Here is a 16583-nt window from a genome sequence, read left to right as displayed (position 1 = left end):
TAGATATATAGATCTATAGATATATAGATCTATAGATATATAGATATATAGATATATATATATATATATATATATATATATATATATATATATATATATATATATATATATATATATATATATATATATATATATATATATATATATATATATATATATATATATATATATAAAAATATAAATAATACGGGAAAAGTTGACAGGTATGGGTACACAATGAGGTTTCATTTGGCATTCTAAAATGAATGTATCAATACAATAATCCCTTGAATATCGCGGCTTCAACTTTTGCGTTTTTTTTGTTTATCGCTGGCATGTCTGTCTACATTAACTGTGATAATCGAAGGATTACTGTATTCTAAAACAATGCTTTGAATCGATCTCTTGTTTTTCAGTATTTTGTTTGCAGACATTGTGGGTTTTACCCAGTTGTCATCGTCCTGCAGTGCCCAGGAGCTGGTCAAACTACTAAATGAACTTTTTGCCCGGTTTGACAAACTGGCCGCAGTGAGTCTCAGTATAAATATCAATATATTCTATTGAATTCTTTTTATGACATTTGTATAGTTTTATTCTTAAATAAATTAATAAACGCATATTTCTGCATAGAAATTATTCGATGTGTATGTACTAAGGGTGTGCGAAACAATTGTCTTTCTATAGACTATCTATACGTTTTATTTTTTATTCTAATTATTTATTTATTTGTTTTTAAGAATATAGCGATTTGTTGGGCGGGTCGGCGCCAGTGGTTTCCGTGTCGGCCTCACACCTCTGGGGTGCTTGGTTCAAATCCAGGTCATGTCCATCTGTGTGGCGTTTGCATGTTCTCCCCGAGCCTGTGTGGATTTCTTGCGGGTACTCCGGTTTCCTCCCACATTCCAAAAACATGCATGTTGGCTGATTGGACACTATATTGCCACTTGGTATGGGTGTGGGTGTGCATAGTTACCTGTCTCCCTGTGCCCTGCGATCGGCTGGCCATCGATACAGGGTGTCCACCGCCTGTGGACCGGAGACAGCTGGGATTGGCTCCAGCACCCCCCACCACCCTAGTGAGGATTAAGCGGTTCAGAAAATGAGATGAGCGATTAATTTTGAGGCTGGTGATTATGAATTCACAAAATCATTTTTTGGCATTTATTTATATTCTTTTTATTTAAGGTTAAAAAATTAATTGAGTAGACAGTCACATCACATCGATGTGTATGCGTTTGCATGTGCGTGTTTTCAAACGAAGCATCCTTCGTTGATTTGGAACGCATTGTCAATGCCTGGGTCAAAGTGTCGACAAGCACTGTACTTTGAGCGTATACAGTGGGGCAAATAAGTAATTAGTCAATGAGAGGCATGTAATTATCAACATTGGTAAATCTCAACCACGAGAGACATAATGTGGAAAAAAAAACTGAAGCTCACATTTTTGGGAGAATAAGTATTTGGTCACCTATAAAGATGCAAGATTTCTGGCTGTCTAAGAAGTCTAACTTCTAACGAGGTCTGACGAGGTCTCTACGCATTACCTGTATTTACAGCATATGTTTTAATTCATCGGTATAAAACACACCTGTCCACTACCTGTCTCTCACACACCAAACTCCACTTTGGCCAAGACAAAAGAGCTGTCGAAGGACAGCAGCGACAAAATTGTAGACCTGCACCAGGCTGGGAAGACTTAATCTGCACTAGGTAAAATGCTTGGCGTAAAGTAATCAAATGCTGGAGCAATTATTAGAAAATGGAGGACATACAAGACCACTGAGAATCTCCCTTTATCTGGGGCTCCATGAAGGATCTCACCACGTGGCGTCAAAGTAAAAACAAGAAGGGTGAGCAAAAATCCCAGAACCACAGAGTGCTGGGACAACAGTAACAAAGTTTACATACTATCAGTAACACAATGCCCCACCAGGGACTCAAATCCTGTACTGCCAGACGTGTCCCCCCCCACTGCAGCCAGTACACACCCAGGTCTTTCTGTGGTTCGCTAGAAAGCTTTTGGATTAACCAGAAGAAGATTGGGAGAATGCGTTATGGTCAGATGAAACCAAAATATAACTTTTTGGTAGAAACACAGCTTCTCGTGTTTGGAGGAGAAAGAATACTGAATCGCATCCGAATAGCACCATACCGACTGTGAAGCATGGGTGTGGAAACATCATGCTTTGGGGCTTTCTGCTAAGGGACCAGGACCACTGATCTGTCTAAAGGAAAGAATGAATGGGTCCATGTATTGAGAGATTTTGAGTGAAAACCTACTTCCATCAACAAGGACATTGAAGATGAGATGTGGCTGGGTCTTTCAGCATGACAATGATCCCAAACACACAGCCAGGGCAACAAAGATGTGAATTCGTAAGAAGCATTTCAAGGTCCTGTAGTGGCTTAGCCAGTCTCCAGATTTCTACCCCATTGAAAATCTGCGGAGGGAGTTGAACGTCCGTGTTGCCCAACGACAGCTGCAAAACATCACTGCTCTAGAAGAGATCTGCATGGAGGAATGGGCCAAAATACCAGCAACAGTGTGTGAAAAGCTTGCGAAGAGTTACAGAAAACATTTGGCTCCGTTATTGCCAACAAAGGGTACATAAAAATGTATTGAGATGAACTTTTGGTATTGACCAAGTACTTATTTTCCACCATGATTTGCAAATAAATTATTTAAAAACCAAACAATGTGATTTTAATTTTTTTCCACATTCTGTCTCTCATGGTAGATGTTTACCCATGGTTACAATTACAGTGGTAGGTACCTCGAGATACGACCTTAATTTGTTCCGGGACTGATATATTCTCGTTACTTATTTGCCCCGCTGTATAAGCTCAAAGTACAGTGCTTTCCGACACTTTGACCCAGGCACCGACAATGCATTCCAAATCATCACATAACTCGTGGTACATTGCCTGCCAGTCGTTGTATGTACCCTATTTTCACACTTCTAAAACGCAACGTGTGATAGGGCGCTGTCTCATTTGCGGGTATATTTTCCGTTTTTTTGTCAATACAAAGGACACTTCGTTTGAAAAGTTGCTAATATCGACCAATTTAGAGAACATTTTAGACTTTTAAGTGCGCTCTATAGGTGTGAAAATACGGTAACTATGTTTGCCATCCAGACCGTTCGCAATGGTGTTTCTCCCGGTTATTCTTTTGTGTTCGATCCATGGGTTGGATCCATCATCTAAGCTTTTTCACCCACATCTTGTTGTCATTCACGTCAGGCCTTTCTTCTGTATACCTATGTTTACCACAGTAAGTCGGCAACCAGTCAGTCAAGCGGTCAGTGTCATGGTAAATTTGGGATGTAGTGTAACCACATTGTCCACAACGACTGATTGGGGGCAGTGTCAATTTTTAGAGGAATTCTAGACTTTTAATTGTGCCCAATTGTCGTGAAATTTCGGTAATTTACATGTTTTGCATTTTGAGAACTATTGTTATAGATGGCTGATGCAACCCATATTTTTCTCTTAATACCCATCTTGTCAGAAATATCACCAATTGAGGATCAAGATTCTAGGAGACTGTTACTACTGCATCTGTGGGCTCCCAGATTATAGGGAGGACCATGCCGCCTGTTCCATCATGATGGGCCTTGCCATGGTTGAAGCCATCTCGTGAGTATGCGTTTGATCTTTTAGATCATGTTCCAAGAACTCTATTAGTGGATTTGCATGTGATGTAGGGTGGTTTATCATTGGAAAATGTATCATTAAGATATACTGATATAGATTGTTTGTGTGTTTAGCATCCACATTGGTTTTAAGGATTATTCCATATGAAAGGGTGATGATCCGTTTTTTGTTGTTGTTGCCCCTAGTGTGGTGCCTGTTTTTTTTTAACATTGCATTAAATTATCTCCAATCACTAGGTATGTGCGTGAAAAAACCCAAACCGATGTTGACATGCGAGTTGGAGTGCACAGCGGTACAGTCTTGGGTGGTGTTCTCGGCCAGAAACGTTGGCAATATGACGTGTGGTCCACTGATGTTACTGTAGCCAACAAGATGGAAGCTGGAGGGATACCAGGGTGAGAACACTATATTTTGGCCTTGAGTTATTCTGTATGTTCAAATGTGGAATTCCACTCAGGAGGCCACCGTCCGTCCTTTGTCTACACTAGTAATGCGACATCATCAATCTGGAAAAAAACAAGATATTACAATGGAAAACATTTTTATTGGTTCTATTCAGCATCTACTAACAGAGTAACAAATAACTTGTGGTTATGATGTTTAATACTAAAATTACTCTTTAGTGTGTGCGTAGGAGAAAGAGAGCAAGAAGGAAAGAACGAGAGGATAGCGCGAGAGGCAGAGCGAGAGGAGAGCGAGAGGAGAGCGAGAGGAAAGCGCGAGAGGCAGAGGACGAGAGAGCGAGATCGATCAAGAGAGAGAGATAGGGAGGGAGGGAGAGAAGGAGGGAGGGAGGGGGGTAGGTAGGTAGGCAAAGAGGAAGAGAGGGAGAGAACAACGTCCTTCTGCTTCAGGATGGTGGATATTGTTGAAAAACTCCTCAGGTATTAGTGAGCCAGCTCCGCCACATGTATACGACTCACCGTAAAAAATGGGGCAAGTAGACCGGCCACGAATTGAGCTAATGTCAACTTCACCAAAAATAATTGAGTTAGGGGAACCACTAAAATCCTCATCGATTACTCGCTAAGACATGACTGGGTGCTTCAGTTAGTATTAAAAAAAATAATTGTTCCACATACCAAGTGTTGTCCTACTCTTTACAATTACCGTATTTTCACGACTGTATGGCGCACTGCATTTAAAGGTGCAGTCTTAGCAAAAAGTGCTATTTCTGTATTTGACACACACAAGGTGCACCGCACTAATACATGCAGCCAGATAAAATATACACCAGCTTAAACATACGGACACACGCTGAAAACATGTTTTTTAAAAGGCAACGGAAGCAAAACTGAGTTAAGTTATACTTTATTTAGCCATTTTACAATATACTCACGTTTTTTTCATCAATCATCACCCACAAATCACTCAAAGTCCTCATTTTCTGTGTCCAATTTTAACAATTGTCCAAATGATTCATCAAAAACGCCAGGTTCCCTCTCTTCGTTCTCACAGTCACTCACATTGCCATGTGGCTCCACAGAAATTATGGCAAAAGCTCGAAAAACTAGTCCACGTGGCCACAATCCATTCGCAAATAGTGGCGTAACTAACGCTGCCTCCAGTTCTTCGTAAAACTGTGTTCGCCACCTATGATCCATTGTTCCCAAGCTGCTCGTAACTTTGCTTTGAACACCCGGTTGATGCAGATGTCCTGCGGTTGGAATTCTTTAGTTAAGCCTCCAGGAATAACGGCAAGCTCAGAGTTCATTTTCGTGACTTGGTTTTTCACCGCTGCTGTGAGATGGGCATGCATGGACTCCCAGATCAACTCAGCTTTTTCTTCTTGACTTGGCGAAGCTCGTTCTCCTTTGAACCATGGATTTGTTGATCTTGAATTCCATCGCGGCTGCTCTATCCCCATGTTTCCCACCCACGTCCTCCTCTCTATATTAGAAGCGTGTCGGCCAGAAGTGCTCTCAGTCAGGCTTTGGAACCCGGGGCATACACACGGCGCTCCACATTATGTCTATTTTGGAGAAAATTTAAGACTTTTTAGTGCACCTTATAGTCGTGAAAATACAGTAACCATAAGTAGTATAGTTGTACTAGTCTAAATTAGGGTTAAATAAATGTTACCTAATTTACTGACCCTAACCTGATGTGTTTCATATATTCTGTCAACCACTTGATCTGATTTGCTCCAAATGTCCTTTAATCCTATTCCTTCTTTCATTCCGGCGTAGTCGTGTCCACATATCTCAGACAACCATGGAGTGCCTTCATGGAGAGTTTGAAGTTGAACCAGGAAATGGAGGTGAGCGCTGTGACTATCTGCGAGAGAGAGGCCTTGGGACCTATCTTGTCGTTGTTTCCAAAGGACCTGTGGGAAAAAATGGCATTAACAGTGTAGTAAGTAGAAACTCTATATATAGAAAATATTGACTTACAATCCATTCATTTTTCAATGAAATTAAACACTATTCGGGTTTAACATCAAACTATTGATAGCTTCACAGATAGCTCACCATTGGTAAGCAGAGTATGTAAATGTATCCCACATATGGCCATTTCAAATAGAATTAATAGTTTGATGAACTTAATCTATTTTCACAAAAATTAATAATTTTTAGATTCCTCAGAAAGTTTGCATAATTTATTTCAAATAAATAAATAAATAAGACATAGGCATTGTCGTCATCATTGACTTGACAAAAAGCCTAGTAGTCATCATACCCTCAGCTGCGTATGACGAAATTGTATAGTGCTTCTCCACTGGTCCGCCATCCCAGGCAAGACCCCTTAACTGACATATTCAGACTTGTTAGCACTCCGCCACGATGGAAGCATCGCATCACCTCTTGTTGGCTCACCGATGCTAACAAGAATAAAATCTATCACTTACCTCTCACTGTCTTCTTACTTACCCTCCCTCAGTTCGCCTGTAGAAGGCAGATCCACACCAAAAATTGTGGGTAATGGATCGGGCGTTTGTCAAAAAGATACTAGGAAGCGGGGCTCTGAGTGGTTGTTGTCGTAGCCCAACCGCAATGGCCGCCCGACATCCGCTCCCCTGCCTCCTTTCTCTTCGCCGTCTACGGCGTACTTTGGGTGGGTTGGATTTCCTCGGAGATCCCGGAGGTCTCCGGATGTTCTTGGGGATATCGACAGTCAGTCCGTAGTAAGTTGTGAAATTGGGTGTCTTGCCTTTCAACGGACGAACTGGAGAGCAATGAGCCGCTGCGCCCGAGCGCGCCACCATCTTGAACTTGTAAGAAAAGAATTACATGCTGTCCTCAAATGGGTTAGGAAAGTTTTCAACAATGCTGCTGTTTAGGCAAAGGTATTTAAGAGGAATTTTAAAAAGCTAAACAATAAACGTCTTCTGTGCTTGTGTTTAGAAAAGCCAAACATGTAAAACAAGGTCAAATGGAAATATTTATATATAATTGGAAGTATTTGCCCCCTTCCTTATTTGTGTTTTGTGCATATTTATCACTCACAAAGTTTTCAGATCATTAAAGCAATTTTACACAAAGACAACCCAAGGAAATAGAAAATCCTGTTTCTGAATGATGATTTTATTTACCAAGGCAGAAAAAATTACAATGTTGTCTGGCCCTCTGTGAAAAAGTAATTGCTGTTAGGGTTGTTTGATTTTATTATACCTTTTACCTTGTGTGTCCTGTCTGTGCGGTCCTCAAGATCCTCCAGACCTCTTTGGAGTCGGTTCTCTAGTTTCCTCCTGTAAATGGTCTTTCCCTTTCTTATCTCTCTCTTCAGCTCCTTCTGCACCATTTTGAGACTCTCTTTCTCCTAAAAGCTCTCTTCTTCTTGTTAAGGAGGGCACTTAGATCCCTGGTGTCCCACAGCTTATTGTTGGAAAACAACAGACCTTCTTGGAGGATACAATGTTCTAAACACATTAGTTAATATAACGTGTGATGCAGTGGGTCAAGCTGTAAATGTCTTTCCCATGTAAATTACACAGCACCTACCAGTCAGTGGTCTCAAAACAGTCCCTCAGTCCCATGCTGGTGTCCTCGGTCCATTTTTGTATGATCCTCATGGTAGGTTTTATTTTCCTCACTATAGGGATGTAGGTGAGGATCAGATGGACCAGGTTGTGGTCTGAGCGGCCCAGTTGAGGCAGGGGGACTGAGCTGTTTGCCACCTTTGTGTTGGCATACAGCAGGTCCATAGTTTTTTGTTCCCTGGTGTGGCATTTCACATACTGAGTGAAGGTGAGGAGAGTAGAAGCCAAGGGAGCATGGTTAAAATCACCAGAGATAAGAAGAGAGGACTGGGGGTGTGACGTCTTTAGCCGGGACACAGGAGCGTGAAGCAGCTCGCGAGCGACTGCCTCATCGGCCGAAGGAGGTATATACAGTGTTCCCCGCAATAGCTGCGTTTCCGCGAAGTAGGGGTGCCCCTTCAAAAATGCTTAAAGAAACGTATAACACGTGCACAAAAGCATCACCAAGCAAAAACATCACAGTAGTCCGGATGGAGGATCTTCTGCAGTATTTTTGCACGTAAGAAACATCGTTATTGGGAGTTGTGAACAGTTTTTTTTTTGGGCAGTGAAAATTCACCTGTAAACAGCCATGACGTCATCAATGCGATTCCTGAACTCTCACCATGTTATTGACCATTTCTTTGGCCTTTTTTTGATGCAAATACTAATTCTTATTGAATATTTTGTTTCCACCTCTTGTAAAATGATGTAGTTTATAATTTTAATTTAATATCTTTACATTTTTTTTAATGTTTTTCCTGAAAAAAATCCGCGAAGCTCTGAGTCCGCGATAGCTGAAGCGCGAAGTAGCGAAGGAACACTGTACGCAGCAGTTATTCCAATAACGTGCGAGAACTCCCGGGGATGTAAAACGGCCTGATGCTAACACCTACGAGTGCAAAGTTGCTCCTTCACAGTAATATCCCCGGCGCTGCACCATCTACTATTATAATAAATATAGATAGTCCCCCGCCTTTCTTCCTACCGCTCTTCTCAGCATCTCTTTCCGCCCTCACCAGCTAAAAGCCATCCAAGGAGACGAGAGAGTCTGGTGTTAGTTCATTCAGCCAGGTCTCCGTGAAGCACATAATATAGATTTTCCGATATTGTCGTTGTTGTTTGGTAAGCGCCATCAGCTCTTCCATATTATTGGGGAGAGATCTTACGGTCCCCATAATAATAGATGGAATGCTGGGTCTGAAGCGTCGCTTTCTCTCCTGACATTTTCGTCCAGCTCTGCATCCTCTTCTCTTCCTCTTTAACTCCACGGGGAAGTTCAGGGGATTCCCGGTGTTGCATAGTGCTAACAGCTGATCCTTTGTCTAAAACAGTGGCGCCACGGCTGAGTGGGTAAAAAATGTAATGTCCAGAATTTTCAAAGATAGACTAAACCAGTGATTTTCAACCACTGTGCCGTGGCACACTAGTGTGCCGTGAGAGATCGTCAGGTGTGCCGTGAGAAATTATCCAATATCCTTTTTTTTTAAAATTAACATTTATTAATAGTTTTCTGCAAATATGATGTCATTGTCCAGTGTCCGTGCTGTAGTAAATATACTATACAGAGTGTCATTTTGTAAAATTTTTGGTTAGTGGTGTGCCACAAATTTTTCCAATGTAAAAAATGTGCCGTGGCTCAAAAAAGGTTGAAAAACACTGGACTAAACTAATAGATCATAGACTGCCTCTCACAAAACTTGAATCTTGGAGTAGAGTCTTGAAAGTAAAGTTTTAAAACATTAAAGTATGGAATATAATATATAAAGTAAAGTAACTAGTAAAATCTTAAGAGACAACAAAACGTAAAAATAAAGGATAAAAAAAGCTGTAAAAAGACAGAATACGAGTGAGGGTTTGGGGAGCCACTGCAACTGGCTGCCGCTTTGAACGGCGCCTATGATGATTAAAGATCTGATAGAGCACTCAAGCACACTCGTGCATTGCCTGTTCCCCTGCATTTGGGTCCAACACAACGTTCAACGCTCAACGTTGCCAAAGACATGACATAACAGTACCGTATTACGCTGTTAATATACCCGGGATATTAAATGATTTTTGCTTTTTTAAGCCTCCCGTTTGTGCGCCATTTAATATACCCCTGCCGTTTATTATACCTGGGTATAATATTAGCATAATACAATACAGTCCGACCAGCCATGGACCCAGCGGGAAGTTCCCAGCTCACCTTCAGGGAATTTGTGAGGAGTACAAATACTTTGTACTGTATATATCTGGTTATATTATGATTACAGCATTTTTTATATATATTTTTTCCATGTTAAGAAAGGCCACATATCACAAGTAATACTCGTACACCAACTTTGAGGATCCCCACTCTGCACAGAAGCATAAAACAGATACAGAAAAGTGGAAAATTCTTCATTAAAAAAAATAAAACATGAAAGAGTGCTTTGAAGGTTTGAAAAAAAAATGTCTCAGAAAGGATAAACTATTGGTATGTTATAAAGTGGTATAAGTGTTCATGTAGGTATTGGATGCAAATTGGAGAAAATTATAGATGGAGTTTGGCCACAGAAACTAATTTAAAACTTGGAAATAAAAGTGAATTTACCAATCTATTGTCCCACATTCATCATTGATGAATTGTCCTCACTGTTCTCACAGACCTCCATTCTTTTTGGATACCTGATGCATTAGTATATCTGAAAAATAGGATCAAGTTGGACTAGATTCTTTAACATCTTTAACTGAGCCCCCTACAATTCAAAGTGATAATTTTTTTTCTGTTCCCCAATAGAAACTGTCTGTAACTTCATCCAATGGAAACTCTCCTCTGCTGATCAACACTACAGATTGTAATGGTAGCATGAATACAGATTGTATTACACCAGATGAACCTGAAGAACTGGACACGAGGGTAAACAGTCCTTACCTCTCTGAATAAGTACAGATGACAATTATAAAAACAAACAACACAATTGTTCTAAAATATGAACTCCACTTTCAAATAAGAGACATTGATAAAATAATTGTATTGTTTTAAAACTAAAATGTTTTTGATTCATGGCTTTTTATTTTTATCATTTATGTTTAATGTGTGCATGAACTTAACATGGTCAAGAATATATACTACCTAGAGAAATGTTAAAATAGGGTTGAATTGATTGATTCACTTCACAGAATCGTTGTCATTCAGTTAAATTTGCTGACTTTTTGACATATGGACTTTCTTTCAGTGTCTGCTGACAATAAGATTTAAGTCAGGACATTTACAAGGCAAAATCATTAGAAAAGCCTCTTTAAGCCATTTCAATGCGGCAAAATCAGTCAGGAGAGTGAAAAATCAATAGAAAACTCTTTAGGTGGTAGCTTTATGCTGTGGCTTTGTTTTACTCCAAAAGAAACTGGTGTTTTACAGAGAGTAAATGGGATAATGAAGGAAGATTACTTTAAAATTTGTAAAGATAACCCAAAATCATGAGCTTGAAAATTATGTCTCTAATGTAGTTGGGTGTTGTTCCAAAATGTGATGGCTCCAAACACTAATCATAAGTGGTATTGGATTGGGTATATCAGGCTACAATTACATTTTCAGAAGGCCTTCCTCAATATCCTAAATTTAACCCGATTCAGAACTTGTGGACAACAAATACATGTCAGAAATCAAATAAATTCAACTGAACTTTACAAATGGCGTCAGAGATTCAAATAGAAATTTGTAGATGGGTACCAAAAGTGCCTAGTGAAATTGAAGTAAAATTACCCTAAGGGCATGTAACCCTTTAACATTGTTGTCTGTATTGTATAGTTTCGAACCTGCAGATTTGGCCAATAATTATGGTCACCAATGATATTGAATTCATAAAATAACCTAAATTAAGGAATGTTGAAGAAGTCAATTCCAATCTTTCATTCCTTAATACATTTTTCGTACCGCTTATCCTCCTATGGATCATTAAGGGTGCTGAAAACTATCCCAGCTAACTACAGGCACCATGCAGGGCACACCTTGAATTGGTGGGCAGCCGATCGTAAAGCACAAGGTGACGGACAATAATTGGTGCTCACACTCATATCTAAGGCCGATTTCAAATGCCCAAACTGACTACAATGCATGTTCATTTATTTATTTTTTGTGGAATGTGGGCGGAAATCAGAGTACCTGGAGAAAACCCACACAGGGGAGAACATGCAAATTCCACACAGGGTGACCGACCTGGATTCGAACCCAAGAACCCAGAACTGTGAGGCCGACATGCTAACCATTTGCGCACTGGGCTGCCCCTTTGTTGCGATCATTATATAACTGATTCTTAACCTTGTTGAAGCTACCGAACCCCACCAGTTTAATATGCGCATTCACCAAACCCCTACAATAGTGTACATATTTTTTTCAAATTCAAGATATGTAAAATCCTTTCAGCACTGATTGGCCAAGCGTCACATGATCATTTGTAGCTAGTAGCCAGTGATGGTCAAGTGGGGCATATTATCATGAATAGACATGATGAGTCGATATGTCTTGACTGGTCAGATGCTCCACCGAACCCCTTAGACTGAGTCATCGAACCTCCAGGTTAAGAACCACTGGTTTATAAGAAAAAATCAACCTTACTGGAAACAAAAGAGCAATAACATTATGTTCCTGACAAGTAAACTTCTGACCACAAGTCAAGTTTGCTTGTAGATTGTGATGATTCTCATATGATTATCTTGTGGAGCTAATTGTGTTGTATGCCGTTGAAGGTGGATTCACACACAACTCAGGAATAATAATTGAGATTAACAAAACTAGTGTTTATTAACAAAGGGAGCATCCCAAAAAATGCGAGTATCAAAGGTATAACAAAAACACGACCGAGTCAGCAAATAAAACGTACAATCAAAAGGTGTAACGAAAACAGCACGACTGAGTCGGCGAGTAAAACTAAGAATGCCAAGTACAAACTAAAGACAAAAATACAACGTTCAACCTGTAGTAGGTTTTAGAGGATTGTCGGCCAAACGCAGCGGTAAGCAAGGCCAACTCAAGCAGTACTTCAACAATCTGCCGATTGTGGCAAGTGCTCTTAAAGTGAGCGTAGTGCCATAGGCTTCCGTCAAAAGAGCCGCGTGTAGCTCTCAAAACCATTGGTTCCCTACCCCTGCTTTAGATTTTATCCTTCTCTTATATCATTCATTCTACTACTGTAAAGCAAGGTATGACATGACGATGAAAACAATGAGATTTTTTGTAACTGTAGGTCGTAAATCCTTCTTTCCCAAATCCTCGTCGGCGGCTGCGACTGCGGGACCTCGCTGAACGAGTTATTGATGCGCAGGAAAATGAACAGGAGCTCAACAAATTGCTGAATGAGGCTCTGTTGGAGCGAGAGACGGTCCAAGCGTGAGTCTAAATTTTTTAATTTTTTTAACGGTTGCTTCTGCGAGTCTACCAGAGACAATGTAAAACCTCATTTTCTTTACTTAGTAAAATGAGCAATTCCATTAGTTCTGATAATAATAATTTTCTTTAGTGTTAGAAACTTTGAAGGAATGATCAAAAATGAGACCCCAATGGAGAGACTACCGTCCCTAATGTATGTGTGTCTTTAGCCACGTCGGAATTGCGTTAGAAGGGCAAATGTAAAACACTAACATGAGACCTGACTAGTTGTCATGTGTTGTTGGGGTTGGTTGATGGGTGTGTTTTCCTGTTGTGTCCTGTCAGCGTGATTTGCATGCGTTTCGCTTTTTGGCTTCCTTCCCTTGTGTGAACCAGGTTTGTTTGATTGTCACCAACCCCTGTCTGTGTATTTAAACCCCACATTTTTGTATATCTTTGTGGGACTATTGTTCCCTGGTTAGTGATGTTGCCTGTTCATCGATGTGCGTCTCCCCTGTTAAGTTAGTATCTTTGTTAATCTCGTCCCAGTTTTTGTTATTTTGTATAGTTGTTTTTTCATCAAAATCCTAAGTTTTGCACCAGCACCTCCCTTGTCTTTGCCTGCTTCCTGCTCTTTGGTTCAACTTCAGTTCGCAGCCGAAGGCAATCTTGACACCGGTAATTATTAACCTAACTCAATATAGCATTTAATGAATCAAGTTCTAAATGAACTACGACGACCCAACTTCCTTTACTGTCTAACTGAGAACCTAGAGTCATCAATAAGTCCTTAGTTAATGAATGTGATTAATCAGCTCTGAAACAATCTGAATAAACCTCAGAGAATAACTGCATATAAATTCTTGTAATAATGTACCAACCAAGTTTCATTTGGATTTTTCCAGAGATAACCGAGGTGTAGAAATTTGAATTCTTCAAGTAATAATTTTATTTAATCTCACATGAAGCACAAGAGTCAAAAATATGCGATGAAAAAGAATAAAACATATAAGACGCATCGGAATCGAAGCCACATTCATCCCATCTCTCATTTTCTGAACCGCTTCATCCTCATTAGGATTGCGGGGGGTGCTGGAGCCAATCCCAGCTGTCTCCAGGACAGAGTCACCCTGAATAGGTTGGTGGCCAGCCGATCGCAGAACACAAGGAGACAGACAACCACGCACACTCGCACCCATACCTAGGGGCAATTTAAGCCCAATCAGCCTACCATGCATGTTTTTAGAACGTCGGAGGAAACCGGAGTACCCAGAGGAAACCCACCTTTCCTGGGTGATAATGGAGCGATATGTGTTGATAAATTCCACCGTGGCTTTCGAATTGGGATTTGCTGCTTCCCTGTGTTTAATAACTGAGTGTATTCCAGATCTTTTTTTTACATTTTTCGAACCAGCCATGACTCGCTTTAAAGGGTACTGAAAGTGTTGAATGCTCCCACTTTTCATAATCTCTCTTTGTTATCAAATCCATGTAAATTCTGCTGGGTTTTTCACATATAGTTGACTCTGTCCCGCTATCTCCTGCTAACTGTTTATCTTTTATCCACAATAAAAGAAGGCCCTCCCATCTCGTCATGAATGTCACTGTCACCGGGGGGAAAATTATAGTTAGTCGTTTGGAAGGCCTCTTATCCTTAATTGCGTCCTTCCGCTTCAGGATGGTGGATATGGTTGAAGTATTCCTCTCGTTTTGCCGAGCAAGCTCTGTGACACATACTCCACTCTCATATTTTTCAATTATTTCACGCTTTATATTAACTGTCGATGTTCGCTTTTTCTTTGCACAAATCTTCATTCCACGTTCACTTTGTATTATGCATTGACTAACGGGGAGAAAAAAAACACGGAAAAATGCAACGCTCCACTCAGTGCTCGTAGATGTCTGTTACACACGAAAGAGATGCGGCAAAAAAGACAGTGCGCTTAAATCAAAGAGAGCTCACTCAGATGACTTCAGGAGCCTCGTGGTAGTGGAGCTGATGGTGGAATTTCCCAGAAATGTTAGAACGTGTGATAGATTTACCAATAAGTACTCCCAAGTTCAACTTTCAATAATGGAGGCATCTGAGATCATATCCTTTTATTGTTGCAAGAAGAGAATCCATCCACACGCGCCTCCGTTCAAATGATTCTGAAGACCCTGGTGTCCCTTTTGCTAATATATTCATAAGATTTAAACAACATGCGTAACAGAAGTCTAAACATTGTTCATAGTCTCATAACAATTTTTCTCAGTTCTCAAAACTATTGTAGGTCTGTCGAATCTTCCCGAGAGAGAATTGATGCGGACCACCTTGAGAAGCCACGCTTCCCAAAACAAATCCACAGTTACCAAGAGCTTGTTGTTAACCGTCTTCAGAGTTTGATGCTTCCCAAAACAATTTACCGTTCTCTTGCTGTTAACCATAGTCTCGAGAAGTGCAGGTGTGAAAGAGAAGTGACCTCCAAAGGTGTTTTGTTTAACTTTGGAGCGTGCACTTTTTTTTGCAAGAGATGTATTAAAATGTCTTGTATTAATGTCACACTTATGATATTGATGAACCTAACATTCCTAATAACCAAAGCGTTCATAAATGTAATGTTTAAAATACAAAAGGCAAAGCGTTCTTCATTGCAAGCACATATATATATATATATATATATATATATATATATATATATATATATATATATATATATATATATATATATATATATATATATATATATATATATATATATATATATATATATATATATATATATATATATATATATATATATATATATATATATATATATATATATATATATATATATATATATATATATATATATATATATATATATATATATATATATATATATATATATATATATATATATATATATATATATATATATATATATATATATATATATATATATATATATATATATATATATATATATATATATATATATATATATATATATATATATATATATATATATATATATATATATATATATATATATATATATATATATATATATATATATATATATATATATATATATATATATATATATATATATATATATATATATATATATATATATATATATATATATATATATATATATATATATATATATATATATATATATATATATATATATATATATATATATATATATATATATATATATATATATATATATATATATATATATATATATATATATATATATATATATATATATATATATATATATATATATATATATATATATATATATATATATATATATATATATATATATATATATATATATATATATATATATATATATATATATATATATATATATATATATATATATATATATATATATATATATATATATAATGATTATATTACAAGCAAATATATAATAGTGATAAACCTAACAACGTGCAAGCCCAGAGTGACGTCATGACTGATGCTGTGGTCCTTAACCGAAAATAGAGCTCACACAGCGGACTCAGGAAGACTCTTGGTCGCGGAGCTGATGGTTGAATTTCCCAGAAATGTTTCAAAGTGAAAGCTCCGGGCGCCCTTGCGATTTTGTCATATATCCTCTGAGTTTAAACAATCAGAATCAACCTTATTAACAGATTCCAATTCTCAGTACTACA

General features: G+C 38.5%; 1 protein-coding gene and 1 pseudogene across 3 annotated transcripts in view; both read left to right on the top strand.

Annotated features, from left to right (window-relative positions):
* The window catches only part of adcy3a (adenylate cyclase 3a), a 54930-nt gene that overhangs the window by 16190 nt on the left and 22157 nt on the right, over positions 1 to 16583 (top strand). For all 3 annotated transcript variants that reach the window (XM_077721684.1, XM_077721682.1, XM_077721683.1), the window contains exons 5-10: positions 396 to 507; positions 3491 to 3618; positions 3873 to 4031; positions 5826 to 5991; positions 10356 to 10475; positions 12802 to 12944. In XM_077721684.1, coding sequence (XP_077577810.1) covers positions 396 to 507; positions 3491 to 3618; positions 3873 to 4031; positions 5826 to 5991; positions 10356 to 10475; positions 12802 to 12944 — 828 coding nt within the window. The remainder of the gene's footprint in view (positions 1 to 395; positions 508 to 3490; positions 3619 to 3872; positions 4032 to 5825; positions 5992 to 10355; positions 10476 to 12801; positions 12945 to 16583) is intronic.
* Positions 1590 to 2199, top strand: LOC144199983 (uncharacterized; annotated as a pseudogene).

This window comes from Stigmatopora nigra, chromosome 7 (assembly GCF_051989575.1).
Source record: "Stigmatopora nigra isolate UIUO_SnigA chromosome 7, RoL_Snig_1.1, whole genome shotgun sequence".
Classification (NCBI taxonomy): domain Eukaryota; kingdom Metazoa; phylum Chordata; class Actinopteri; order Syngnathiformes; family Syngnathidae; genus Stigmatopora; species Stigmatopora nigra.
Note: the sequence above shows the minus strand (reverse complement) of the source record. Positions and strands in the feature narration are given on the sequence as shown.